Source organism: Talaromyces rugulosus, chromosome III (genome assembly GCF_013368755.1).
Source record: "Talaromyces rugulosus chromosome III, complete sequence".
In the NCBI taxonomy this organism is placed as follows: Eukaryota; Fungi; Ascomycota; class Eurotiomycetes; order Eurotiales; family Trichocomaceae; genus Talaromyces; species Talaromyces rugulosus.
The window spans coordinates 2255584-2281389 of NC_049563.1; the positions used below are offsets into that span (position 1 = coordinate 2255584).

The 25806-nt window shown below is 48.9% G+C and overlaps 9 protein-coding genes across 9 annotated transcripts; 3 read left to right on the top strand and 6 right to left on the bottom strand.

The window, feature by feature from the left end:
- Window positions 1-404: 404 nt before the first annotated feature.
- Window positions 405-3257, top strand: TRUGW13939_05646 (uncharacterized protein; the record flags this gene model as incomplete). The annotated part of the gene is made up of 3 exons (XM_035488807.1): window positions 405-855; window positions 913-3118; window positions 3170-3257. 3 exons carry the CDS (start codon window positions 405-407, stop codon window positions 3255-3257), a joined length of 2745 nt encoding a protein of 914 aa, XP_035344700.1.
- A 366-nt stretch (window positions 3258-3623) lies between these two features.
- On the bottom strand, window positions 3624-4536 carry TRUGW13939_05647 (uncharacterized protein; the record flags this gene model as incomplete). Its single annotated transcript, XM_035488808.1, has 3 exons — window positions 3624-3951; window positions 4039-4355; window positions 4426-4536. The coding sequence occupies 3 exons, from the start codon at window positions 4534-4536 to the stop codon at window positions 3624-3626; spliced, it is 756 nt and encodes a 251-aa protein (XP_035344701.1).
- A 452-nt stretch (window positions 4537-4988) lies between these two features.
- On the bottom strand, window positions 4989-6400 carry TRUGW13939_05648 (uncharacterized protein; the record flags this gene model as incomplete). Its single annotated transcript, XM_035488809.1, has 3 exons — window positions 4989-6016; window positions 6122-6266; window positions 6338-6400. The coding sequence occupies 3 exons, from the start codon at window positions 6398-6400 to the stop codon at window positions 4989-4991; spliced, it is 1236 nt and encodes a 411-aa protein (XP_035344702.1).
- A 500-nt stretch (window positions 6401-6900) lies between these two features.
- Window positions 6901-9810, bottom strand: TRUGW13939_05649 (uncharacterized protein; the record flags this gene model as incomplete). The annotated part of the gene is made up of 4 exons (XM_035488810.1): window positions 6901-9222; window positions 9274-9438; window positions 9498-9562; window positions 9657-9810. 4 exons carry the CDS (start codon window positions 9808-9810, stop codon window positions 6901-6903), a joined length of 2706 nt encoding a protein of 901 aa, XP_035344703.1.
- Window positions 9811-10196: 386 nt separating this feature from the next.
- On the bottom strand, window positions 10197-12201 carry TRUGW13939_05650 (uncharacterized protein; the record flags this gene model as incomplete). The annotated part of the gene is made up of 2 exons (XM_035488811.1): window positions 10197-11332; window positions 11382-12201. The coding sequence occupies 2 exons, from the start codon at window positions 12199-12201 to the stop codon at window positions 10197-10199; spliced, it is 1956 nt and encodes a 651-aa protein (XP_035344704.1).
- A 522-nt stretch (window positions 12202-12723) lies between these two features.
- TRUGW13939_05651 (uncharacterized protein) lies at window positions 12724-15126 on the top strand (the record flags this gene model as incomplete). Its single annotated transcript, XM_035488812.1, has 4 exons — window positions 12724-12822; window positions 12887-13066; window positions 13121-13387; window positions 13441-15126. The coding sequence occupies 4 exons, from the start codon at window positions 12724-12726 to the stop codon at window positions 15124-15126; spliced, it is 2232 nt and encodes a 743-aa protein (XP_035344705.1).
- Window positions 15127-15648: 522 nt separating this feature from the next.
- On the bottom strand, window positions 15649-17959 carry TRUGW13939_05652 (uncharacterized protein; the record flags this gene model as incomplete). Its single annotated transcript, XM_035488813.1, has 6 exons — window positions 15649-15775; window positions 15830-15886; window positions 15939-16059; window positions 16125-17027; window positions 17080-17166; window positions 17221-17959. The coding sequence occupies 6 exons, from the start codon at window positions 17957-17959 to the stop codon at window positions 15649-15651; spliced, it is 2034 nt and encodes a 677-aa protein (XP_035344706.1).
- A 1433-nt stretch (window positions 17960-19392) lies between these two features.
- Window positions 19393-22783, bottom strand: TRUGW13939_05653 (uncharacterized protein; the record flags this gene model as incomplete). The annotated part of the gene is made up of 5 exons (XM_035488814.1): window positions 19393-19851; window positions 19914-21877; window positions 21940-22304; window positions 22365-22582; window positions 22673-22783. 5 exons carry the CDS (start codon window positions 22781-22783, stop codon window positions 19393-19395), a joined length of 3117 nt encoding a protein of 1038 aa, XP_035344707.1.
- Window positions 22784-23315: 532 nt separating this feature from the next.
- On the top strand, window positions 23316-24841 carry TRUGW13939_05654 (uncharacterized protein; the record flags this gene model as incomplete). Its single annotated transcript, XM_035488815.1, has 5 exons — window positions 23316-23367; window positions 23432-23586; window positions 23655-23814; window positions 23870-24734; window positions 24793-24841. The coding sequence occupies 5 exons, from the start codon at window positions 23316-23318 to the stop codon at window positions 24839-24841; spliced, it is 1281 nt and encodes a 426-aa protein (XP_035344708.1).
- Window positions 24842-25806: the final 965 nt, after the last annotated feature.

The following is a 25806-nucleotide window of genomic DNA, read 5'->3' on the forward strand; positions in this document are numbered from 1 at the left end:
CGGGATAAGATTGTGGTCTAGCGGTTCGACTAGAGAAGAGAGCAAGCAAAATACCGGCGGGGGAGGGGAATGGCGGAAAATAGATCAAGCAATGATAGTAGTGGTAGTAATCAGAAATTGTCCACATCTATCTGCCGGCCCATCACGGGATGGCCACCGAGGAGCGGCCGGCGCTAAGCAGATAAGATAGAGCGAGGATCTGGACTGACCTCATCCGTTAGCCTCGGTCCGGCCTTCTAGCACCCTCCATCTGCGCATGCCCCGGATTCCTCTCCCCCATCCATCCTCATCCCACGCCAGCATTCGCCTTTTCCTTCAAATCCATCCTCAGTTTCGTCTCGGCTAGTTGTGCTATCTGTCAAACACTCTTTATTGTACAGCAGTCAGCCGGAATTCCTTGGAAGATGGGGTCGACTAACGGCAAGACCACCAAGGTGCCACTGGTGCCACTGGCCAAGGATACCGTTTTGCTTCCAGGCGTCACTCTTCGAATTTCCCTTACGAACCGTCCGGATATCGCCAACCTCCTCTCGTCCTTGCTGACCCGTGGAAAACGAGACAACCTCCTGATCGGATGCGTGCCGCTTGCTTCACCTCGGCTCAGTAAGAGCGGGCAGCAACTGATCGAGAACAGCTCCGATGCACAGAACGAAGACTTTGAGAATATCGATGCAGGTCAGGCCCGAAAGGGAGACTTATTTCAACATGGCACTGTTGCCAGGATTGTCGGCGTCCAGCGCAGAGTGTATTCGGACCCTTATCTACTCGTGGAGGGCGTGAGACGGTTTTCTGTTGTGAAGGTCCTGAAAGAGCGACCGTTCTTTGAAGCGGAAGTAACCTTACATGAAGATGTTGGTAAGTTAGACACAACAAGATTTTCTAGATATACAGTACTAATTTTAACTGTGTTAGCTCCAACCGCCAACGACACCGCAGTCGCCGAGCTTTTCCAACACCTCAAACAACTCTCGCGAGAGCTCATGGCCCTGTTAAGGCTAGCATCTCTTATTCCATCTGCTTCCCCCAATCTTTCCCCGACAGTTGCCCGTCGTTTCGAGGCCTTTATATCTCGTAAAGAGCTCGCCCAAGCAGGAAGCCTGGCCGACTTCATGACTAATGTTGTGGATTCAAACCTCGAAGAAAAGCTACGAATTCTCGCATCTTTCGATACCAAAGAGAGACTAGAGCGGGTTCTTGAGCTTCTCAATAGACAGGTGCAGGGCATCAAGAATAACGTGAAAATAACATCCATCTCGACAAGCGGGTTTACACCTAATTCCGCCTTCGATGTTTCGCAATTGGACCCTCGATTGGCGCGGCGAACTATGAATGGATTCCCATCGAATAATGTGGGAGGTGGGAACGAGGATGATAAGGAGGTTTCCGAGGTCGATGAACTCCAACAAAGACTCGATGACGCACAACTAAGCCCCGAAGCCCGTAAAGTCGCTGATCGAGAGCTGAAGCGGCTTCGCAAGATGAACCCTGTGAATGCGGAATATGGTGTCTGCCGTACCTATCTGGAGAATTTGGCAGACATTCCATGGACCAAAGTGACAGAGGATCAGCTTGGAAGTGATACTTTGCAGCGTGCCAGGAAACAACTAGACGATGATCATTATGGCTTGGAAAAGATCAAAAAGCGCCTGCTGGAGTATCTGGCAGTCTTGAAATTGAAGCAGTCGGTGAATGTCGACGTTGACCGTGAGATCTCCGAGTTATCGGGTAAGCTCGGCACACCGGAGAAAGATGCCAGCGAGAGCACTCCTATGGCCCATGACGAAAAGGAAGGTCTGGAGACGAGGCTTCAAGTTTTGAAGTCTAAGCGTATGATTGACAAGTCACCGATCCTGCTGTTAGTCGGCCCCCCAGGGACTGGCAAAACAAGTTTAGCCAAGTCTGTGGCCACCTCCCTGGGCCGCAAATTCCACCGCATCTCTCTGGGTGGTGTACGAGATGAAGCCGAGATCCGGGGTCATCGCCGGACTTACGTTGCTGCAATGCCTGGCCTTATTGTCAACGGCCTAAAGAAAGTCGGCGTCGCTAATCCCGTATTCCTCCTCGACGAGATTGACAAAGTCGGAGGATCTAATTTCCACGGAGACCCTTCAGCGGCAATGCTCGAAGTGTTGGATCCTGAGCAGAATCACAGCTTTTCAGACCACTATATAAATCTTCCAATCGACTTGAGCAAGGTCTTGTTCATTGCCACTGCCAACTCGCTGGACACTATCCCGGCACCTTTGTTGGACCGAATGGAGACCATTTCACTTGCTGGCTACACCACTGTAGAGAAGCGACATATTGCTAGACAGCATCTCGTCCCTAAGCAAATTCGCTCCAACGGCTTGTCTGACGGCAACGTTGAGCTCTCAAACGATGTTCTTGAGAAGATCATTACTTCCTATACCCGTGAGTCCGGTGTTCGCAATCTGGAGCGTGAGATTGGGTCTGTCTGTCGATACAAGGCGGTGCAGTATGCCGATGCCAAAGAGACAACTAATATGGGGTCATACAATCCGATTGTGTCGAATGATGACCTTGAGGACATTCTCGGTATAGAACGCTTTGATGAAGAAATAGCTGAAACGACCTCTCGACCAGGTATTGTGACTGGTCTTGTGGCGTACTCTACTGGAGGTCAGGGAAGTATCCTTTTCATTGAGGTAGCAGACATGCCAGGTAATGGTCGTGTGCAGCTTACCGGAAAGCTCGGTGACGTTCTCAAGGAATCCGTCGAAGTAGCATTGACATGGGTTAAGGCTCACTCTTTTGACCTGGGTCTATCCCATGACCCTAACGAGGATATCATGAAGAACCGCAGCTTGCATGTTCACTGCCCTTCTGGCGCTGTTCCCAAGGATGGACCCTCTGCCGGTCTCGCTCATACACTGGCCTTGATTTCTTTATTTTCTGGAAAGGCTGTACCGCCCCAGATCGCAATGACCGGCGAAATTTCTCTCCGTGGCAGAGTCATGCCAGTAGGCGGCATTAAGGAGAAACTCATCGGCGCTTTACGCGCCGGAGTAAAGGTGGTCTTGCTGCCGGATACCAATCGCAAGGACGTCAAGGACGTTCCGCAAGAGGTCAAGGATGGCCTTGAAATAGTTTATGTCAAGTATGTTCTATTTTCTTGATATATTTGATCTGATACTGACGTACTTTTTAGGCATATTTGGGAAGCTCTCCGAGTTGTCTGGCCTCAAGCACATTTCCCGGGACAGCACCAATCGAACATGTTCGAAAGCAGACTATAATACACTTGCGACTTTTTTCTTGCATTAATTGTTAATATCTAGCAAGAAATGTGCAAATAACCAGCATTTTGAGATTTTGCGTGTTTGGCCCCGTTCGTTTGTTCGTTTACAGTCTCGCATTTTTTGTTCTGTATTTAATTGGCGATGTATATTGAATAAATTCCGTGTTTATATAAAGCCAATGATTTCTTATAACATCTAGAAAATAACATGAACGGTTTATTTTACATTGTGTGACTGGTAGAGTATGAAGTACATGTAAATAGATGAAACATGTATAAAAGTACAGTCTGAAAAGTAGTAGGTACGCCGGTAAGGATGATTATAAAATGACAGGCAGAACAGAAAAGGAAAGAAAGAAAGAAATCATGAGTCTGTCGAAGAAGGTAAATCTTTTGATGCGGACTCTGTCGGAGAAGCAGTAGTAGCAGCAGGGGCAGCAGGGGGAGAAGGTTTGGTGTTAGCTTCAGCTCCTTTCTGGACAGCGAATTTCTTTAAAGCTGGACGTTGGTATTGAAGTCCCAGTGCCTGCCATGTCGGTCTCCATGTTGCTTTTCCTTCCAAAAGATCCTTTGCTTGTTGATCGTAGGATTCACGTGCGGTTTCGGGCGCTTTCATGTCGTTTCTACCACTGACCTCCTTTTGCATCTCCATGCTGAACTTATCAGACTCATAAAACTCCTTCTTATTCCAGCTGTCATAGGGGGGAAAACGTCAGTAAAACGGTCTCTCTCAGAACCAATTGAATATAATGGACTTGGGACAGGAAAAAAAAACATACTCTTCGTCCGACTTTGGAGGCTCTGGCCACGTAAAGGGCTGTGTCATCTCGATCGTCATCTTCTTCTTGGATTTCGGTCGACGCAGTGGTCCATAACCAGGCCTGCCAAATTTGCGTTCTCGCGTGACTTTTTGTTGCTCGACGAAGCTTCGGACAGCGAGGACTTTGATCCCATATGCTCGTTTCATGTAGTCGCGCATGTCCATTTTGTTAAACTCGAGGGGGACGTAGAACTGGGCGAAACGAGGTGGAAGATGAGGAGTGCGGATCAGAGCTATAACAAACTCGGGACTAAATTGGAGAAACATTGTCAGCTGCTATTCTTTTTCTTTTGCTCTTTTTCTTCCTCTCTCTTTTGTGGAAAAGTAGGATTGCGTGCAAGGGAACTGAGTCCATTGGACCTATCGGCACATACAGAAATATCTGTTTTCGTTCATGGTATGGCAAAGGCTTGTTGTGTCTTAATAGGCTAAAGCCTACTGTCTTAGGTCGCACCATTTTCGCTTTCAAGTATCCCTAGGGATCAACCAGATTTATGGAACGTGAAATGGAAGACGTGCGGTTTGATGCTTTTCATAAAGATTCGGAGGCGGTTGTTCGGGCTAGTTCGCGGGTGGTTAAAACTGCGCTATTGGCCGCGTCGGATGCCGTACAAAAAACAATTCTCTCTTCGACTTTCCGTTATATTGGGGTTCTCTGTTATCGTAGATTATTGACGTGTGGATTTTGATGATTTACTGGGAAAGATATTTTATTTTTGTTGAAAATCGTGTTCAAACTCGACATCAATGAGGTTGTTCTCGATTGCACGAAAAGACGAGATCCTTTGGAATAAGGCTGAAGACAACAGTGAATACATGTAGGCAAAGAAATAAGTTAACAGGAAAATCTTGTACATTGAAAATATCAATAGATCGTGGACTATCCTCTCGAGACTATCGTAGAATGCCCTATCCCGAATCCGATATTTTTAGCTCCTTTAATTTATGCGTGTCTAGACCCAAATCTTGGTCTTGAGAGCCCTCCTCCTGCTGTCCTTCGTGATTGTCATCTTCTTCACCGCTAGAATTATAATCATCATCATCCTCGTCATCTTCATTAGAGTCGTTGCGCTCCTCATTGTCAGCATCGCCATCAACGCCAACTTCTTTCATATATTTCTCCAACTCCCGGGCCATTTTCCTTGAGAATCCAGATGCTTCCACTTCCACATCCAATCTCTTGCCAGGATTGGCCTTTAGTTGCTTCTTAGCATCCGCAAAGAAAGGGCCGGGATCGTCACTCGTAAAGTGGTATCGTCGTTGAAAGTACCTCTTGATGCAATTCACGTCTCGGTCAAAATACATCTCTGCATTCACATGGTCAACTGACACCATCTGCGGGAAATCAATGAGAATCGGAACCAGCCGAACGTTGTCATTGTCATCCTCGGCATTCGCAGGCGCTTTGCCCTTTGCCTTTAGGTCTTGTTCTTCCTTGATCAGGATGTTGAATTCGTTAAAGTCACCGTGAATCAGCCCATATCGCGCCAGTTCCATGATCATTGATATCAACTCCGCATAAAGCTGGGCTGGTTTTCCAACAGTAGATATTTGTCTGAGCGGGAACGCGTCGATCAAGCTCATGACGATGGTATGTCTGTTTTGCGCAATTGGCTCTGGCACTGGAAATCCATTGTTCCGAAGCGCTGTCATAAATGCGAACTCCTTGATTGCCGCCAGTCGTGACATATACATCCATGATCCTGTGCTGCGATTGCGGAGGTAATCTCGATTCGTCTTGACGGTTCGGAAGGAGATGCGACCAAGGCGATGGATTTTCATAATACGCTGCGACCCGTCTGCTGCAGCAACAACGATGATGTCTGATTCCTTGCCGACGCCAATCTGATTTCCGACTGAGTAGATGCTCTTCTGCTTTTGATGTGTGTTGAGTGCGAGATAATCCAGCCCGCCGTACGTTAACCGATATCCGTCATCTAGATCACAGAAAAAAACAGACAAAATTAGCATAAATTTCCCTCTTTTGCTAGATATAGTTGAAAAAAATAAAATAAAATTATATAGTTCTCCCGGTCACTTACATTTGGCATTCTTCACCTTGGCGATGAGGTTGATCTTTGCCAAGTTCGAGATGCTCTTGTGAACCCCGCTGCCACCTCTTAACCCAGAGAGTTGAACGATTAATGGAGTAGGAACTACTTCGTGGTTTCGACTTCCAGCTTCAACCTAAAAATATTTCTTGTTAACTGTCAAGTCCCTCGGTTTAAATAGCGATCAAGAGGACGTGGAAGACATACACCTGCAAGGACGCGAAAGTCCTCCCCGGTGAGGTATCGCATTGACTTGGCGTCAAGCTTCATTTTGAAATCTTGGAAATCGAATCCTTGATTATGTACAGACGGTATCTGCCTTTTTCAGCCAGGACGACTGAACAGAATTTGCTTCGAGACTTTCGGGCAGTTATGACGTTTCCGCGGGGATAAAAAAAATAATTGCTGCCCTAAGCCCTAGCTTCCGTTTTGAGCCCCGCGGTCACTTCCTAGGGTACTACATGTATTATCTGTATATAAACGATACGAAATCCATTTCTTATGCATACAATATTTCAAGACTATAGTCTATACTCGGCGTAAAGATTAAAAGAACTAGGCCTACAACCCAGCCATCATATACCCCAAATGCAAATAGTCAATCCTCTGAACAAGATCCGGTCACAAATGAGAAGTGGCCACACCCCAGCGCAGATATGAAAATCCAAAGCACAGACTACTTATATAGTGTGCGCATCTACGTCGAACTCTCCTCCCATTCGGGGTTCTGCATATTAAGTTAGCATTCGTCGCATGCATCAAATACAGGGTTAACTTGCCTTGCGTAAGATAACCAGTCCTTCCAATATGCTGCTAAGAGGAATATATTGTTCATCTTCCAGCTCAGCTCTCTCTCCGTAGGCGAGAAGCACGGGTGTGCTCTGCGTTTGCCATCCTGTGATAGTCTTGGGACGGCCAGCTTGGCCAACAACATCCACCGCCTGACCAACACGCACGTTGACGGTAAGAGGCTGCAGATCCTCATCAAGGGTGATAAGGAAGCGAGGGTGCATGGCGGTAATGAGGAAGTAGAGAAGATAGTGGTGCTCGGCGAGGATGAATTGCTTTGCGTCAATCATTGCCGTCAAAACAGTGAGTAATCCTGCAGCAGCCACTCGCGAAAGAACTTGGCGATCGGTATGGAATGGGTTAACTGAAACAGTGCCTTTGCCCATGTGCAGCAAACCCTGGGCAATGCGGACCATGAAGAGAGAGTTCTGATCACGGTGGTAGTAGCTTGCAAGCTGCCTCAACAGCTGTGCTAAACGAGCATTGTTGGTACCGGCACCTGTCAAACCCATGGCAAAGATGGCGTTGATGGCAACATCGTTGTCGTTGTCGTGGCTGTATCGCGACAATGTATCGTAGACTTTCATTTGCGGGTTGCTAGGGCTGACAAGTCCCATGGCAAGAGGGACGGCCTTGCGAATATTACTTGCACCATAATGCATCAAATGTCCGAACTGTCGCATAATCATATCTTGACCGACATCTTCGCCCATCGCAATCAGAGACAACCCGAGAACGGCATATGACTGTACCAGCTCATCTCCCTTCTTCTCCTCGTCTTCGATGTACTCGTTGCAGATGTGAAGAAGTTCTTGAATTTTGAGAACGGTACCAGTACCAGCCCATGCGCAGACTGAGGCAAGTACAGCTGTGGGTTTAGCCATAGGATGATCAACAGCTTTCAGGATGTCCAAGATAACGTCAACTTCTTCTTGTCGTCCGAAGTAGAGAAGAGCCAATCCAAGGGCCATAAACCTCGTCCACTTATCCTTGAGTTGCTTTTGTCGTTCTTCATCCATGAGTGTCGTGGCAATTGCTTCCGAAACCTGGTGATTAGAGGAGCCGACAAAAATCAGACCCAAGGCAACAGCAGCCATGGCAGACAGCTGCATGTCCAAAGAAACATCTTCCACAATAGGTAGAAGAATTTCCAAAAGCTCTTCTTTGTTAGAACCGGCGTAGGATAGACCAAGACCCATGATAGAGGCAACTCTCATTGGTATACTTTTGTTTTCAATGTTGTCCAGGTCGCTAAGAAGAGCCATGGCGGGGTCCGAGTCAAGTCTTACCCCAGAGTTGAGAATACCAATAGCAAGCAGAGCACCTGCCTTGATCTGATCCTCCTGGGCGTAGGTGAATTTGTCGATTTTATCCAAACCGCCTTCGACGTCTCGGTGCAATAGCATACCCAACGAGGCTGTGGTGGACAGCATACCGTCATCCTTGGTCTTCCAAACCCATGATCCTTTGTCGCCATCCACCAGCATCATCTTATCACTTCCGTACCCAGCGTTCGCAAAAGAATTGACGAATGCACTAGCCAAGTTGTGTCGTGCGGAATCCACATTGGTCAGGCCAGCGCCTCGGCTGCTTTCCAGGTGTGTTTTGTAGATGTCCTCTGGCATCTTGGGGTCAAGAATGTTCAATTCCTTAGCAAGAGCCTTGAAATGAGTAGAAATCTGGGTGTTATTCAGACAATCGGCCAATTCTTCGTCGTCTTCTTCTTCGGGCAATTCCAGCCAGATCTGCTGTCGGGCAACCAGGAAAGCCATCTGTTTTTTGACTGCTTTGTCGTCTGTAGCAGCGAAGTCGCTCTTGATGAGGTCGACGTCGTTGAGGCGAATAGCGATGACGATGGCCTGGGTGAGTTTTTTGTATCGCACGTAGATATTGTGCGCAGTACGGAGAAACTCGTGGTCTTCGGGATAGGTAAGTAGGTTGACCATGCTAACCATGTACAAGCACACTCTCTGGTATGTGTCTTCGTCGACGAATTTCGAAACTTCCTCGATCATTTCCAGCTCGCTGAGTAAATCGACAGCATCAGCTTCGGCGTTGTGCGTGAGAAAGTAAGGGACGAGGGATAAGGCCAGGTCCACAAGATCTCCGTAGCCTTTATCCTCCCCGAGTCGGTTCTGGTATTCTTGTCCGATTTCCAACGCAAGATGTCGCACATATTCGTGGCCCCAGGAGCCAAGGTCCTCTTCGGAGGATTTGGCCAAGAGGCGGTATTTGAGCGTTTCAAACTTGTCCTCCACACCGTATGTCATTCCCAAAACCGAAAGGGTGTCTGCGAGGGAGTCCTGAAAAAGAAAGTTTAGCATCATAGTTTAGTATTGGATAGTCGTACTCACCTTATCGGCACCCGCAGCCCACTTCTCGTACAGCTCTGTGAGTTCATCATAGTGTGGCCGAAGGAACTTCAGAGGCTTCGGAACAGCTGTCATTGACGAAGTCGATGTTTTTATGAAATTCTTGATAGCATCCAACGCAGGGCGATAAAGGGATGTGTCCGGTTCCTGGTGTTTCCGTGCGATTAGTATCGGCTACTTACGAAGTTGTCGAAAGGCGCTGTTACCTTTAGTCGCTCCACGAGCATCTCAAGTTCATTCTTAAGAGACTGGTCCTCCTCACTAAGCTCTTCTATCAAAGCGACGAGATGTTAGCGTACACATAATGCCAAAGGTTGGTGGATGATGGGAGCAGTTCGCCGAAGCACTGCCAGCAGCTTACTAACCTTCTTCGACTTCATCGTCCTTGTCAGCCTTCGTCCCATTCTTGGAGATCTTTTCGTCTTTTGCATCTTTTTTCTGTCCGTTCAAATCCCGGATATCGTCCACTTTGCCCTTGCCCTTCTCAGAAGCGGCTGACCGCTGGCCTTCTTTCGCCATTCGCGTGAGCCTCGGGGGCCAGTCTTAATCAAAGTTCGATATTAAAAAGAGAAAGATAGAAAGAGACAGAAGAGCAGGTGAAGATGGGTTATCGCCGAATTTGATGTGTGCCAACGAGGAGTTGGGCAGCGGAGGAATGGGAAAATCGATGGTTGTGGTGAACCAAGGCACCTGAGAGCTTGCGTCGTTGATGCTGTCGCCGCTGTGGAGCTCTACCTCGAGCTCGCCGAGCAGGTCACGAGTGCGCTAACACCCTTTCGGAACATTAGTCACGTGATGCCGTATACATTTAGTACTTACAAATCGCAACTACAATAAAAACAAAAGCAAATTGAAGATTTAGGTCGAATTCAAGTCTATAATATATATAAAGCTAGCCAAATAAACTACATGTAGTCGTCGCCCAAGCAGAAAATGTCATCAATAGTATATGGTTCCTCGTGTCGAATTTCGGCAGGGATATCATCACACCCACCGATGACTGTACTGAACTCGCTTGCAAATTTCTTCGCATTGCTATCAAAGTCCTTTTGGGACACGGGGTTGCCTCGGAAGGAAAAAAGTGGCAGAACCTCAAGTTCCGGTACCTGGAGTGGCAGCCGTTGAAGAAGCGGATTGATGGTTGCGTGACGAGACAAAGGCCTTTCAATAGATCCCAAATCCACAACAAGATCTTCATCCGGGTTATTTTCGAGGTTTTCGATATGGCTACCGCGCTTCTGATCAGCCAGCACGTTTTGAGCCTGGAATTCTTCTGGAAGCTGGTAGAGGTCGTTGTGAATTGTGGCCAATGAATACCCTTGAGTCACCGGGAACGAGGGGTATAGAATATAATAGCCTTTGGCTCGCATGAGCTCGAGAAGATCTTCCATAACAGATGGATACTTCTTGGATATAAACTTATTGCGTTCGGTAAGCTCTGAGCCAGAGGCAGCTAAACGATTCGCCAGGAATTTGTGCAGTTCTGCCCACTTGTCTCCAAAGTACAACGCGGCGTTGCTGTTTGGAACTTGCCATTTAAAAAACGGCACGTCAGAGGCAGACGGGGTAGAAAAGGGCGTGTCATCGGTGGGATTTCGAGCCGGAAGTTCCAAGGATACACCAAGGAGATGAGACGACTCATTCATGGCGTTAGCCGAATGCCGATATCTTAATATTGTATACTTCAAGTAATGATAAAAAGAGGGAGAGAGTTCCGCCTGCGGTGAAAGAAAAAGTAAGTGAGAGCTAGTTAGGTCCCTGGGATAAAATGTCTCCACTGTGCGGATAGCAGACTGCTCTGGCGTCAAGTTGTATGATACACGGCGACGAAGCGTAATAGATAGTGGAAAGTTTGCATCGGAGGATATTCCCTGGACGTAATCAAGTAAATGTGGATCGAGTTGCGAGGGAAGTTCGATTGTCAATGATGGCTTTACACCAAGGTAATCCACTTGTTGAAGAGAATCAACGAGTCTTTTCAAAGACCCAGAAGAGTCGGGAGGGGCATGGACCAGCATGTCCACGTGTATGTCGTTCCATGCTAGATGGGGATGTTAGTAACGTCCAGTGCAAGCGCAAAGCATACATACCTCGAAGGGAACTGCTGTCCAGCCGTGAAATCCACATGACACTCAAAGCTTTCGTTGGCAAGCTAATAAGGGGAATACCCCTCCAGTTTGTGCCGTCTACAATCCCGACCACGAAATAATTTTCTTCAAATCCATCATCATGCGCGATGACGACCTTTGGATTCAAGAAGGAAATCAGGTAATCTATACCGAAAAACACACCGTCTTCGAGACGCCCCTCTGAAGACGAAGCGGACCGGTCAAGGCGAGCGTCATGCCAGAAAACAGGACAGTCTTCGTCGCTAATGCCGTTCACACGTTGTATGCCTTCGATTGACACCTGGTCTCGCCCCATCAACGCAAAGTGCACTGTATTTACTCGGTACCGTGCCATCTCACACGCGAGGGGGATTAGGTCAGACACGCTGGAAAGATCGGCCGCTGCAAAGAGCACCGAATTGTCGGTTCTCTTGGTGACAGCGCGAGCATGGTGCATTGATTTCGCAAGCTCAGGAAACCGCAGCGGGCCGTCGTATTCCTCGTCCTCACTATCTGGCAACACATCATCCTGATTTATAGGGGACTGAATCGCTCTCGGATTCGCGAATCTGGGATCGTATCGTTCGACAGCAGGGCGCAGGTCAGTGGGCATATTTTTGAAGAATAGATAAAGCAGATAGGCGCCAACAATGAACAGCAGCACCCTGCGTCTGCGCCGAAGCCTCCATGGCAATGTGAATGAAGCTTTTCTGGGCTGGAACCGGCCTGCCTTCTCGTGAGAGTCGTCAAATTTCTTTCCTAGCTCGGCATCGACGTCGATGACCCTCCGAGCGAGGGGCATGGTGACTACATGAAGGTGAGCTGCAGAGCAGCAGAAGGCGCAAGAGTATCAGGGATCCATAAGGGAAATAAATAAGACTTGGCGCTCGATTTCGGCCATGAGCTATGTTAGCGAAGCCGTCGTGTTCGTTCAGCGCTGAGCGTGCTGACGGCGCAATGTTGCAGCTGCAGCGGTGGGGGTTGAAGCTGGCGGCCTTGGCTGCGGGATGGGGTGATCAATTATTGACTGCGGTCCACGCGTCTAGATCAATGCAAACGCGGCTCCACCCGTTCGTTCTCAATACTCGCATCAACTTCGCATTTGGTGTCGATGCTGGCCGATATCGTGTGGGCTGCGTGCCTGTCTAATAATATTGACACGACGATTTTCCATCTCTGAGGCTGGCTGCACACAAGTGTATACGTTTCAATATCCTCGGAAAAGGGAGATCTCGGGCTGTCGTATAACTCTAGCCTCCCGGACCGTCTCCAAGCTATGCGAAGCTAAGGACCGTAAGGCAACCACAGAGTTACAGACGAAACAATGAACGATGCAATGGAAACAGACGCTCAAGAGCGTCGCGGCACCAAGCGTACAGCTTCAGAGGCTGATCTTCCTTCAAACCAGACGCGCCGCATTCGGGTACATAAGAGATTCTCCTCCATACAGTCATTGAAAGACGAATACTTACTGGTACCCTACGTAGGCTTTGGATCCCGATGTCGTCAACAAAATCGCCGCCGGCGAGATCATCGTCGCTCCGATGCATGCGCTGAAAGAGCTTATTGAGAACTCGGTCGACGCTGGATCAACATCGATTGAGATCCTCGTGAAAGACGGCGGTCTCAAACTTCTTCAAATCACCGATAATGGCCACGGAATTGATGTGAGTGTTTGCCATGAAAGGAAAGTACATAATGCTGATACACTGGAAACTCAGACGGACGACCTTCCCATTCTGTGTGAAAGATTCACAACGTCCAAATTGAAGGAATTTGAAGATCTAACTTCCATTGGCACATACGGGTTCCGGGGCGAGGCGCTAGCCAGTATCAGCCATATCGCGCATCTCACAGTCACGACGAAGACGGCAAACTCGAGCTGTGCCTGGAGAGCGCAGTATAGCGATGGGAAGCTTGTTCCAGCCAAGCCTGGCCAGAATGCTAAGCCAAAGCCGACCGCCGGGCGTGGCGGGACTCAGATAACTGTAAGCCGTGGACGAAATGATCACAAGTTCATGGGTACTGACGCAAAGCAAAGGTAGAAGATCTTTTTTATAACGTACCAACGCGGCGTCGAGCGTTTCGCTCGCCTAGCGAGGAATATGCAAAGATCCTTGATGTGGTTGGAAGATATGCAGTTCACTGCTCCGGAGTCGCCTTTTCTTGTAAGAAACACGGCGATTCGGGGGTCAGCATCTCGACGGCATCCAACTCATCTACTATCGATCGAGTTCGGCAGATCCATGGAAGCGCAGTGGCGAACGAACTGGTCGATTTCCACATTGAAGATACGAAACGGCTAGGATTCAAAGTGTCGGGCCTCGTAACCAATGCCAACTACCATGTGAAAAGAACCGTGATTTTGCTGTTCATCAATCACCGTTCCGTTGAATCTTCTGCTCTTAAAAAAGCAGTGGAACTGACATATTCCACATTTCTTCCCAAAGGCGGACACCCGTTCGCCTATATTAATCTCGAGATCGAACCGAACCGAGTCGATGTCAACGTTCATCCGACAAAGCGAGAAGTAAATTTTCTCAATGAAGACGAAATAATCGAGTCGATATGCAGCGAGATCAGATCACAACTGGCACAGGTCGACGCCAGCAGGACATTCATGACTCAGACTCTCCTACCAGGCATACCTCCACAACCGCAAGACACTGAAACGCCGCACACCCCAGTGCGCAAGGTGGGTATATCGCCCAGCCAGAAAACGTACGAAAACAGCCTTGTGCGAACAGACTCGCGCATGCGCAAGATTACATCTATGCTTCCCTCCGTCACTCCGAGTCGCCAGCTCAGCGGCCGCGATGAACCCGTTGCCGGGGAACTCGACTCGGGCGAACAACAAGACAACGACAACGAGAACGACGACGATGGATTACACTACGAGACAACTGATCGAGAGGCCCTTCGCATCGGCCTTACCTCTGTCAAGCGCCTACGCGCAGGCGTACGCTCCGAAATGCACAACGGCCTGACCGAGCTGTTCTCCAGCCATTCATACGTCGGCCTCGTCGACGAGCGGCGCCGCATCGTTGCTCTCCAGTCAGGTGTCAAACTATACCTAGTTGACTACGGAACAGTCCTAAACGAGTTTTTTTATCAAATCGGATTGACCGACTTTGGTAACTTTGGCGTTATAAAGCTTGACCCACCACCAAAGCTGGTCGAGTTGATGCGACTAGGCGCAGAGGTTGAACGAGAAAACGCACCACTCTCGACAGAGGAAGAAGGAGAAGAAGCAGAAGAAATCTTCTCCAAAGCCCCAGATCTAGTCTCCCAAACACTCATCGAACGCCGCGACATGCTCAATGAATATTTCTCGATACAAGTAACCGAGGACGGCAACTTGCTGACTATCCCACTTCTTCTCAAGGGATACGTGCCATCGTTAGCCAAACTTCCTCGTTTCCTTCTCAGATTAGGTCCGTACGTGGACTGGACGAGCGAGGAGGGTTGTTTCCGCACTTTTTTGCGTGAGCTTGCTGCATTTTATACACCGGAACAGTTGCCTACGCCTCCGTCGTCGACAGACTCGGCAGCAGCAGTGGCCGAAGACGAAAGTATCTCCAATCGCCGCTCGCAGCTCGTGCAGATGTTAGAGCATGTGCTTTTCCCTGGAATTCGGTCTAGGCTTGTTGCTACTAGTGCGTTGCTAGACGCTGTCGTTGAGGTGGCCGATCTCAAGGGATTATATCGGGTCTTTGAAAGATGCTAGTCAAAAGGCAAATAAAAAGGGACAATCGAAAAATGAATACATCATGATATTGACTCAATAATACGACAAAGCTAAATACAAGACATAGGAAATATCGGCTCATACGCAAGATCAAGATCAACAATAAATATAGCACAACATACATTAAAAATGGGGGGGGGAAATAGAACAAATAAAAAAAGATATGCACCTGAAAGATCAGAAAAAGTCATCTGCAAGAAATAGAAACCGTGAAACAGACATTCGAAGTAGATCGTCACAAACCCAAATCTTCACTTGAAAAAAGAAGAAAAAAAAAAAAAAAAAAAAAAAACTCCACTATTATCCATTCTTGTCGAATCATCATACCGTCAAGCGTAAAAGGCGTAACATTCCAAGTTGCTGTTTTATTGCACATAAACATCGTCGGTCGTAAAACATCGTCAATAATCGGTTAGAAATAGTATATGTCTATTGGAGACATCGTTCGGGGCGGAGAGGTGGTCGTAGTCAAGACAGCTACGCATGGTAGGAATCGCCCTATTATTGCCTTGAATATGGTTTATTCATGAGAGCAATCTCTCGAGCAACGGATGCCCATTCCAACTCGCGTTTTAATCCAGCTTTTCTCTTTTGTTGCTGCACTTCGTCCCATTTGAGAAGTTCATAACTGTTATATCGATTAGTGAAATTGATTATGAGTAAACAGGGCAAAAGCACTTACACAAACCGGAGATGCGGCTGGATAATCACATTCAGCCGTCTAGCCCGGACAAAACAGCTGCGAGAAAGTCAGAATCAAGATACAACTAGCCCACTGACGACAAACTTACTATGCTCGTGAAAAGGAGAGTCCCAGCGATGCCATGACTTCGGCTATACAAATTGTAGCCGACCTTGAAACGCCAACGCGACAATGAACCAAAGTGGCAGATCCGTCTAATTTGCCCTTTTCTAAACAGGAACATTCTACGTCAGCAAATTGCCCTAGGTTCAAGAGCATGCGCGAATTAACTTACCAATAAAATTGAGACACCTATCAAACTCTTGAGTCAATGAATCCACCCCGTTATCCTGAACTTGACTGACGAACATCAAATTATCTTCCCCCCAGTCATCAAAATCGTGTTCGGTCCACGAAACACTTTCTCCAATGCTGAGAACGCGTCCGATGCCAAGGCCCCGTAGGAGTTCCGGGTTATTTGCATGGGCCAGATTTCCCAAGTACATATACGGAAGTATACGACTTGGTAGGGATCCGTCCATTTTTGCCAGCCACTCCGGCTCTAAGATATGAGACAAGTTCAACGCTTGGGCAGCTGGGCTTTCTTGCAGCAACCGGTGCTGAATGCCTCGCAAAAATACAACATCGGAAGGATAGGCGAAAAAGTTACGCCCTTTTTCGCAGTGCAGTTTCAGCCATGCTTCATGCAGCGGAACCCCCTCTGCGAAAATATAATAGGCGATTGCCAACAATGTGCTCTCGGTATAACCGTCTGCACAGTGGATTAAGATTTTGTGGGTGCGACTCGGTGCTGAATCCATGGGTACATCATCATCAGCATCAGCCTCGAGTTCATCGTCTGGATGAGTGAGGTAATACATCCAACGAATAGTGGTGATGAAGTCTTCGACGTCGTTACTGGTGTCGGACTGGGGCACAATACTTCCTGACGAGGGAAATTGAAGCAATTGTGTTTCCACCGGGTTAGTGATGAGATCTCTGTGTAGTCTTTCAAGATACCGAGGGCCGGGGAGGGAAGCTAGGTCATTTGCTTCTATGAGAACGTCGAATTGATCGAGATCTAGGCTGCCCTGCCGTTGTGGACTCGCCAATAAATCAGGGCTGGGGCCGAGCCAAACCCCTTTGCTGATCTCGGAGGCCTTGGACATGTTGCACATTTCTATGCGTTCCCATTGAACTATGGCACAGTTAGATGTTGTCAATATAAAAGAAGGAATGGGGAGCCGTACAAAAATCCATGACATTGTTTGTGAGGTGACCATCAGAGTCCACAGAAACTAGTTGGGCATGTTTTTTCTCGACATCTTCAAAGCAATCTATGATGTTATTAGTTTTCGGTTGAGGCCTGGTTCGGATGTGATGACACTTACCTGATAGCACGAATGTATTGAAAAGAGGCGTCTCTTGTGCAGGATCATTCTTCATCCGCCAATTCTGCTGTGCAATTGACAATCTCTCAGCAGCATCAAGCAGTTGAGAGCGACTGGCCCCTTTCTTGGCATAGATGATAATGTCTGACAGAGCGGACATTTTGGCAGTTTGGATCTGGAAATTGCGCACAGAGAAGCCATCCGGGGGATCGGCATCAATAAAGTCATAGCCAGAGGGGGCAAGGACTTCGTCGAGCGAGACTGCGCCCCGAAGACGTGACTTTGTTAGGTCATCGTCTAGACTAATCAAAGTGAGGGCGCGTAGGCATCTGGGAAGGCGGCGCAGTGATCGTCTGCGGTTGACGAAGAAGGCGGATTGCATCACATTGTCCGGGTGCAGGCCATGTAGCCAGGGGAACACCTGTTTTGCATCCGGCAAAGGCTGGGTCGCCAAATGGTCGAGGGCAGCAACCAGAGTGTCGGAATCAATGGAGTAGACCGGCGGAGTTTTTGACAGCTTCCTAAAGCGGTCCGGTGGGTAGAGCAACGAGGTTAAAGATGTAGTGACAGCGCTCGGGATCGAGGTCAGCTGCGGGACTGAGCCAGGCGGGCAAGTTGGGATATGTTTATTAGGGACACTGGTAGGAGTGCGAGGGCGGACATTTAGACTGAGCGCCGGGGAAACGGGCGGTGGCGTAGCGGAGTGTCGAATTGACTGCTGCACCACTACCGTTGCCATGTCGAGTGAAGAGTATGACTGTTTTGCTAGTTGAATGTACTTTATCAAAAGCGGCTCCCAATGCAAGGGTAGACAGGCAATATGCGTCGTCGAGTGTAACCGCGCAAAACCAATGCGATCACATTATCTGTCAGCGGCGCTGGGAGAAATGGCAATGGTCGACAGACGATAAAAGTCTGCCTTCCAGGCGGTAGTAATAATAATAACGACAAATGTGTTCTGGTGAGTGCTCGATCAGTATGGGTACGAGGACAGCGAGAGGAACGGGAACACGGGAGGAATAGCAAAAGCAGGAAGCAACGCCCGTGCGATTGAACTTACAGGGTTAGCAATTGATCAAGATAGGGTGTCTGGCGTGTGTGGACAAGACAGAGACCAAGCAACGCGATGGTGAGGATGAAGGTGGGAGCGAGGAGGGATCATTAGGATATGGAGATGGGGCGCTTCTCCCGTAGCGCTGGCGGGGGTGGGTAACCACGACGCACTTGCCCGCACTAGCGCTAGCCGGTGGGGCGCGATAACGATAAACCAGCGTGGAATGGAATGCCTGAAGGGCTGCATGCGTTGGACAGCGTTTTCTGTATATCTGTTAGTTGCATGCCAATAAACATATATACATGTATATGTACATATATACACACACACACACATATATATATGTATATCAATGAATATATAGATCTATCCATGTCTGTAGTGTACAGTAATGAGTAATGAGTGTATACAGTGGGACGTCCGGCCTTGGCGCTGTAGCCGGCCGCGCTAGTCCTGCTTCCGACCACTCATGTGCGTCATGGCAGCACATACTTTGCTGTGGCAAGGATCATCCCTCACATAAGTTGTAGTATTGTTCCCTGTTTTGGCTGTCTCCCGCCCATTATTGGAGCGGAAAATATGCCAAAAGCTGTCGATCCGGCTGGTGCATGTTATATATTTTGGCTGCTAGGACGGCCATTGGCGGCCGGAGTTGCTTTTCGGCCGGTCGAAGGTGAAAGAAGGCTGAAACGTGCGGGGTATTTAGTTATTTTAATACTAGTACTATTATTGATGGGTGGATGGGAGCACTGTCCGATCAGGGGTGCAAACACTGCAAAGCAAAGCGCCTGGCCCGTTCTCTGGCTCGTCACACAGAGATAGGATTGCGCTTCCCCCGGCAAAAGACGTCATGCCGCCACGCAAAGGGGCGTTATCCCCGAGATTCCATGTCCACAGACAGACACGCGAAAATTCAAACCATGGCACTGTGTATGATATAGACCATCGTGTTTGTTCCTCCGTATTCTTGTCGTTTCCGTCGTCGTGTTTTGAACCCGAGCGGGGTTGGCCCGGCCCTGATTCGCCGGCGTCACCCCACTCTTCCGTCTTGGCGCCGCAAGATAAGTGGTTGGCCCGAGCGTCTTGATATCATCCTAGGTCCATGTACGCATTCAGCATCATCTTTGCGCCTTCTCCCGCAGCTCATCCGCCAGCCGTAGGAGGTAGAAATTGGCCATGTCAGGCGGGACCCCATCAAAGCTTCGGCTGACTTTATCTAGCTCGTTACGTCCCCTCTCGTACGCCTGCAGATCTCGGTTCGCATACACATCGCGACCCAGCGCATACCCGCTACTCAGGTTGCGGAAAAACACGTTGACTGCGATGCTGACTCCTTCCGTGGGCGAGGCAGCGTGTAACCACAATGGGGGGATGAAAAGAATATCCCCCGGGTTCAACAACGTTTCGTGAAGCGAGGTATTAGGTATAGACAGCACCTTATCAGCAGAAGCAGCGTCGAATACATCCAGAATTGAACTAGAAGCCCCGGGTGGCAATTTAAGGTGTTGCACATCCGAAGGCGGATATAAAATAAGCTTTTTTTGCCCTTGGACCTGACAGTACACGTTTGCCATGACCTATTTCAAAACAGATAGTCAGTTAGTAATGCCTATCAGGACGTCAACTCGGTCAGTCTTACATCGTAATGAAGCCACATAGTGACTGCCCCGGATATGCGCAGAGGAGAGCTGTGTGCATTTTCCTGAACAAATCGCAGTGAGGGCGGAAGTTGGAAATCTGCTTGAATCTCGGAATAATCATCGGCAAGATTTGCTGCTTTCTTCGTCGGCTGATCTGCTGATATCGATCGAAGATATTGACGGCTTCCCTGGTATATCTCATCCAGGAACATCTTCAGGCTTTTCGTGACATACGAGAAATTCTTTTTCTGAAAGTTCATGTGGCCTGAGTGCGCCTCGTGAACAATCACTTGGCGATCAGCCCCTAGGGCCTGTATCAAATATTCCTTAGTCCAGCTGCTCGTACAGCGGCCCAGATCAGCGCCTGTTATGACCACCGGTTGTGCCCGGGCCATGATTTCTTCAAACTCAGCCGGCGAGTCAACTTTCTGTCTGGGGACAGTAGTGATTTCACCCGGACTCGCGAGTTCTTTAGGCATCTCCTCTGCTGCAGGTTTTGGCTTTCTCGTGTCTATTTCCTCGAGCTCGTCTAACAAGACCCACTGGACGAAATCCCTAGCCCAGGAGACGTCTTGCAAAAGCCAGATAGAATTGTTCCAAAAGGTTCCGAATGAAAAACACACTGCCCCGCCACTGACAATCATCCCTGTGGAGGAAAGACCAGCATTGCAAGAAACATGGCCAACGAGGAGCGGTCGAGCACCTGGTGTTTCAGTTCGCGCATAGATAGATTGCACCGTCAAAGAACCCCATTCTTCCTGAGCCAGTTCCCCTATATTTAGACACAATATTTCCATCTCGTGTGGAAGAACCCCATGGACACCGAGGCCGCCAATGATGACCATATTATCAGAGATCATAGTGACTGATGCACCAAAACGCCCAATGTAGTCAAACGCAGCAGTGACTTTGCCCAGCTCGGCTGTCCGATCAACGAGTTCTACAACTTTGATCCCGTCTTCGCGTACTTTGACAGTCCATTTCCAAAAGTCAGTCAATACTATGCCATCTTGGGACATACCCCCGAACAAGAAACCTGTCGATGAGGCGAGCCCCATCATTGCGGCACCAAATCGACTTGGGACGTCAGTCTGACACTCAACCTCTGGTTTTTGCCAGCCCAGCTGGTCATCCCAGAGCAACCACTCTCCCAGTGTAAATCCCTCGCTGGATTTGCCGCCATAAACCAGAACATTCTCGGAGCCATCTTCAACTTGGATGCATACTGCGCAATGGCGAAACCGAGAACTCGGAAGAGGATGCACCGACTTCCAGATATTGTTTTGACGAATCCAACAGTCACTCGATCCTACAGCTGGCGATGCACGTCCTCCCACGAGCAAGCAACTCCCATCTTGGAGTGTAGTGATGGTGTGGCACATACGCGCTGGTATCCCATTTGCAGGTAGATTCTGGACTGGTTTGGTGATCCCCTTTCCTGCCACGTACAAGTCAGTAGAAACCATGCGAGTTTGGTTTCCTAGACCACCGTGAACACCCAAGGAGTCAATACTGTCTGGAACTACAGCAGCAAATCTTCGATGTCTTTGGACCTGAGGCGTATAAGAGAATAATGCTAGTGGAGCTTTGGAAAAACTGCTGTACTGGGCCACCTCGGTGGTTTCTCGGCTCTCCTTGTCAGAAGTGGACGCCGTCAAAAGAAAGTAGTGCGAGGCAAAAAGGGCAAACTCCTCCCATTCATCGAACGGCTCGACCTTATCTAGATCCATTCTCTGTGAGGCGCTCAGGAAGGAGTTGTCATTCCAAACCTCCCACAAGTTTCGAGCCGAAGCGCTAAGCCATCCTTTGGAAGTGAAGCGCTCCTCCTGCATCCGGAGACTTGGATACTTGTGAATCGAATGAAGCGGTGCTTGGAGCTTGTGGAAATGGTTCATCATAGTGTATGCAAACGGATGATTTGGTCCATCTGGGAAGAATTGCTCTAATAAGCAAAACTCGGTATCTGAAGACAATATATATTAGCCGCATTCGCCTGAGAACCAAGTGGAGATACTTATTCTTTACCTTTACCAAGTTTCGGGATCCACGACAGAAGTGCATCAGCCGACTCGATGTCCATGTATGTGAGCGACACTTCGGCTATACAAAGTACAGAGGCAGGAGCAGAGCCAATAACCTCATCCAGACTGCTCTCCAGCTTTTTTAAATTCTTCAGATCACATCCGACAGCAACATATTGAGGGGCCCGCAAGAGCACGGCATTGGATTCTGGATATGCTTTGATCTCTCCCAGTATATTTTGTAAGGACTCGGTTTGCTGGATGACTGTAGTTTTGATGCCCATCAACTTTTCATAGTCGATATCCACAAACGTCGCGTTGCTACATATTTGCTTCTCGGAGTCCAGGAACTGAAAAGCCAGCGGGTCACTATAATCATTGTCTCAGCCCACCACCCTCGGTCGCTTTGATCCTTTGTGCTGCACTCACTATCCACATCCCAAATTCAAGACAAATTTCGGCCGGTCATCTGTCTTTTGCAAGAACCGACGGACTGACTGCGTAATCGCATGCATGCGAAGCCAGTACCCGCGGTTTATCAATGGGGCTCGTCTTTGCGGTTTCTTGACGAAGGGACGGAAGTATTCATAGCGGGGGTAATAGCGAAGCTCGACGCTGCGTTTGGAAACAATGCTGCTGTTGTTTGTCTATGCGAGCAGCCAGAATTAGTAATCTGAAAGTAATAGCTAGCCAAGCGAGAACCATACTGTGCAGTAACAGCCAGTTCACTCACTTACTCCCATCACCAAATCGGCCTCCCTCTCCAATTTTGTCGGCACCTTCGCCTTGGGAGGCACGGCCCGTTTGACCTCCTTGGGCGCCATGGCCTGTTCTGCCTCCTGAGCCATAGCTGAGCGAGTCGTACTTCGGGATTCACGAAGTGTGCCTGAGGAATTCCAGACTTCCTCGAAAGCAAGACAGTTTTTTTTTCATGGGCAGGCGGCAATGCGCGGCAGAATAGCCATGGAGGGGAAGTTGAACAGCAGTGTGGCCCAAGCGGTCCCTTGCCCGAGCTGTGGTGGAGTCAGGGCCGGCTTGACCCCAATCAGCCTGGCCGAGCTCCCTCCACATCACCTGGACAGCATCATCCCTCACCACTGCCCTCGCTGCCTAGTCGCTCTCCAGGCAATCACAAAAGGAAACGATCGGGGCGCCAGTATTCTGTCACGAACCTAGGCCGGTGCTTTTCGCGCCCGCCGTGACCCATCCTGCCCTTCTCCCCTGTCTATTTATGCGATAACCATCGCTCCCCACGTGCATGGTGAGGCGGGGTGGAATTTGTTGAGTAGTGTCACCGCCTCGGTCGATTCGATACAGCCTCTTTTGTTCTTGAATCAATCAACATTGTGTTTTAGGCCCCCCCCCCCGGTTTCTTGCAAAATGGCCATGAATTACGTCACTTTCAACCAGGACTATAGCTATTTGGCGGTGGGTATGTACATGGATCGTTGTTCTCCCCCGGTTGCGTTAGGCGTACTGACGGAAATTTGGGCCAGGGACGTCGAAAGGATTCCGTATCTTCACGACCGATCCATTCGCCAAGAGCTATGAAACAAAAGAAGGGAATATAGCCATGTTGGAAATGCTGTTCTCGACGTCGCTGGTCGCCCTGATTTTGTCCCCTCGACGACTGCAAATCACAAACACGAAAGTCAGTCTCCTCTATGCTATTCGATGCAGCAGTTTGTCAAGCCCGTCAATGCTAATACATAATTACAGCGGCAATCCACCATATGCGAGCTGACCTTTCCAACGACCGTGCTGGCTGTTAAGCTGAACCGCAAACGACTTGTTATCGTCCTCGAACACCAGATTTATCTATATGACATTCAAACCATGAGGCTTTTGTCGACTATTGAAACATCACCAAATCAGAATGGTAGGTTCAATGTGAATTGCTCAACTTGGAAAATGACCGCTCATCTCCCAAACAGCAATTTGTGGATTGTCGCCCTCGTCTGAGAACTGTTATCTCGCATACCCATTACCGCAAAAAGCTCCGCCCTCGTCATTTGCTCCTCCTGCGCATGCGCCCCCCAGTAGTACAACCCACATATCGCCAACCACCGGGGATGTATTGATATTCGACACCGTCAAGCTAGAAGCCATCAACGTTATCGAGGCCCATCGATCTCCCCTTTCGTGCATCACACTGAATGGCGATGGTACCTTGTTGGCAACAGCTTCCGACAAAGGAACTATCATTCGTGTTTTCTCCGTTCCCGATGGGCATAAACTCTACCAATTTCGGCGCGGCTCGATTCCGTCTCGAATATACAGCATGTCATTTAATACCATGTCGACCCTACTATGCGTGTCATCAGCAACAGAGACGATCCATGTTTTCCGATTGAACAATCAGGGAGGAGCGCCAGATGGAAGCCCCCGCAATTCTTCTTATGAGCGATCCCTCAGTCCTAGCTCAGGGACTTATGGAGAAGATCAGGAGCCTGGTACAGAATCATCTGATTTTTCGGCAAGGAAGCACAACGGGACCCTTATTGGCATGATCCGTCGCACATCGCAAAATGTTGGGACCACGTTTGCCGCCACAGTCGGAGGGTATCTACCAAAGGGAGTCAGCGAAATGTGGGAGCCTGCAAGGGACTTTGCCTGGATCAAATTGCCCAAATCGAGCCCTGGTTCTAGCGGCGCTGCCAGCACTGGACCGGTGCGAAGTGTTGTGGCGATGAGTAGCAACACACCCCAGGTCATGGTTGTGACTAGCGAGGGCAACTTCTATGTCTTCAATATTGACCTTTCAAAGGGCGGTGAAGGAACACTAACCAAGCAATATTCGTATGTAACGGCTTTCTGTTGTGTAGTATCGGATGAGCTAACACTGCCATTGTCACAGGGTTCTCGACACTAACGACAAACTGGGATCGTCCGGGCTTGACTATTGAGTGTCAAGTTGCTCTTTTCGTTTAATGTTTTCGTTGTCATATTTATCCTTATTAGCGGCGTATGGAACTGTCGGCATATTCCCTCGGCGTTTGTGGAGTGATACGGTACATGTTGTTGCTGTCTCTAGCGGCTTTTTGTTCTTGCTGTGAACGACGAGATCTGCTCTAGCTCTCTATGTATGATGCTCTGAGGTTCTTCTAGCATCAAGATCCTAGTGTCCATTTGTTGCGTCGAAACATAGCTGGGCTAGTCCTACATGATAACCTTTATCTTCAGTACTATTATATGAATCTAACCTCAATATACCCGCTCAGACACTGTCTTTACACATCGCGATCCTTTCCACGTTACTAATCAAGTTGCTACCCTTTGGTTAATATACTAACAGCCACCTTGGTATAGAGTAAGACCACTTGGTGGAGTAATGCACGTCAATGTAGTGGAGCCAGGGCACGTGGGGAGCACGCGCAATAATACGATCCAGTACAGCGCAATACGGACAGAGTTGTAATGAGGTTACAGACTACCATGCACTACTTCGTACGTGCGCTGCGATAGGCGCATCCTAGGAAGTTAGTAACTTAGTATAGGCCTGAGTGTATGTCTAGCTTGTTCTGAATTTCTAATTAATATACTTTTCCTCCCCACACGAGTCAGGCCGGCGACCCGTACCCCGTAACTACTAACGACCGGTAAATTACGTACTGGTTCCCCTCTCCCCACGCAAGCTTCCGACATCCACTGCAGCCGATCGCCGCCGTCACTACTGCTTTGTCTCTCAACGACGACGACATACTTTCACCAGCCACGGACCTTGTCGCCATTCGCCACGGCTCTCGAGTATCTCCTCTCTTCACCTCAAGCCTCGTTCTCTCAACCATCTCCTTTCGGCAGGCGATCCCACCGTTCAATGCCCATCGCATACGGCGGTCGAGGTCTCTGACTTGACTTCCGGACCTTCTCC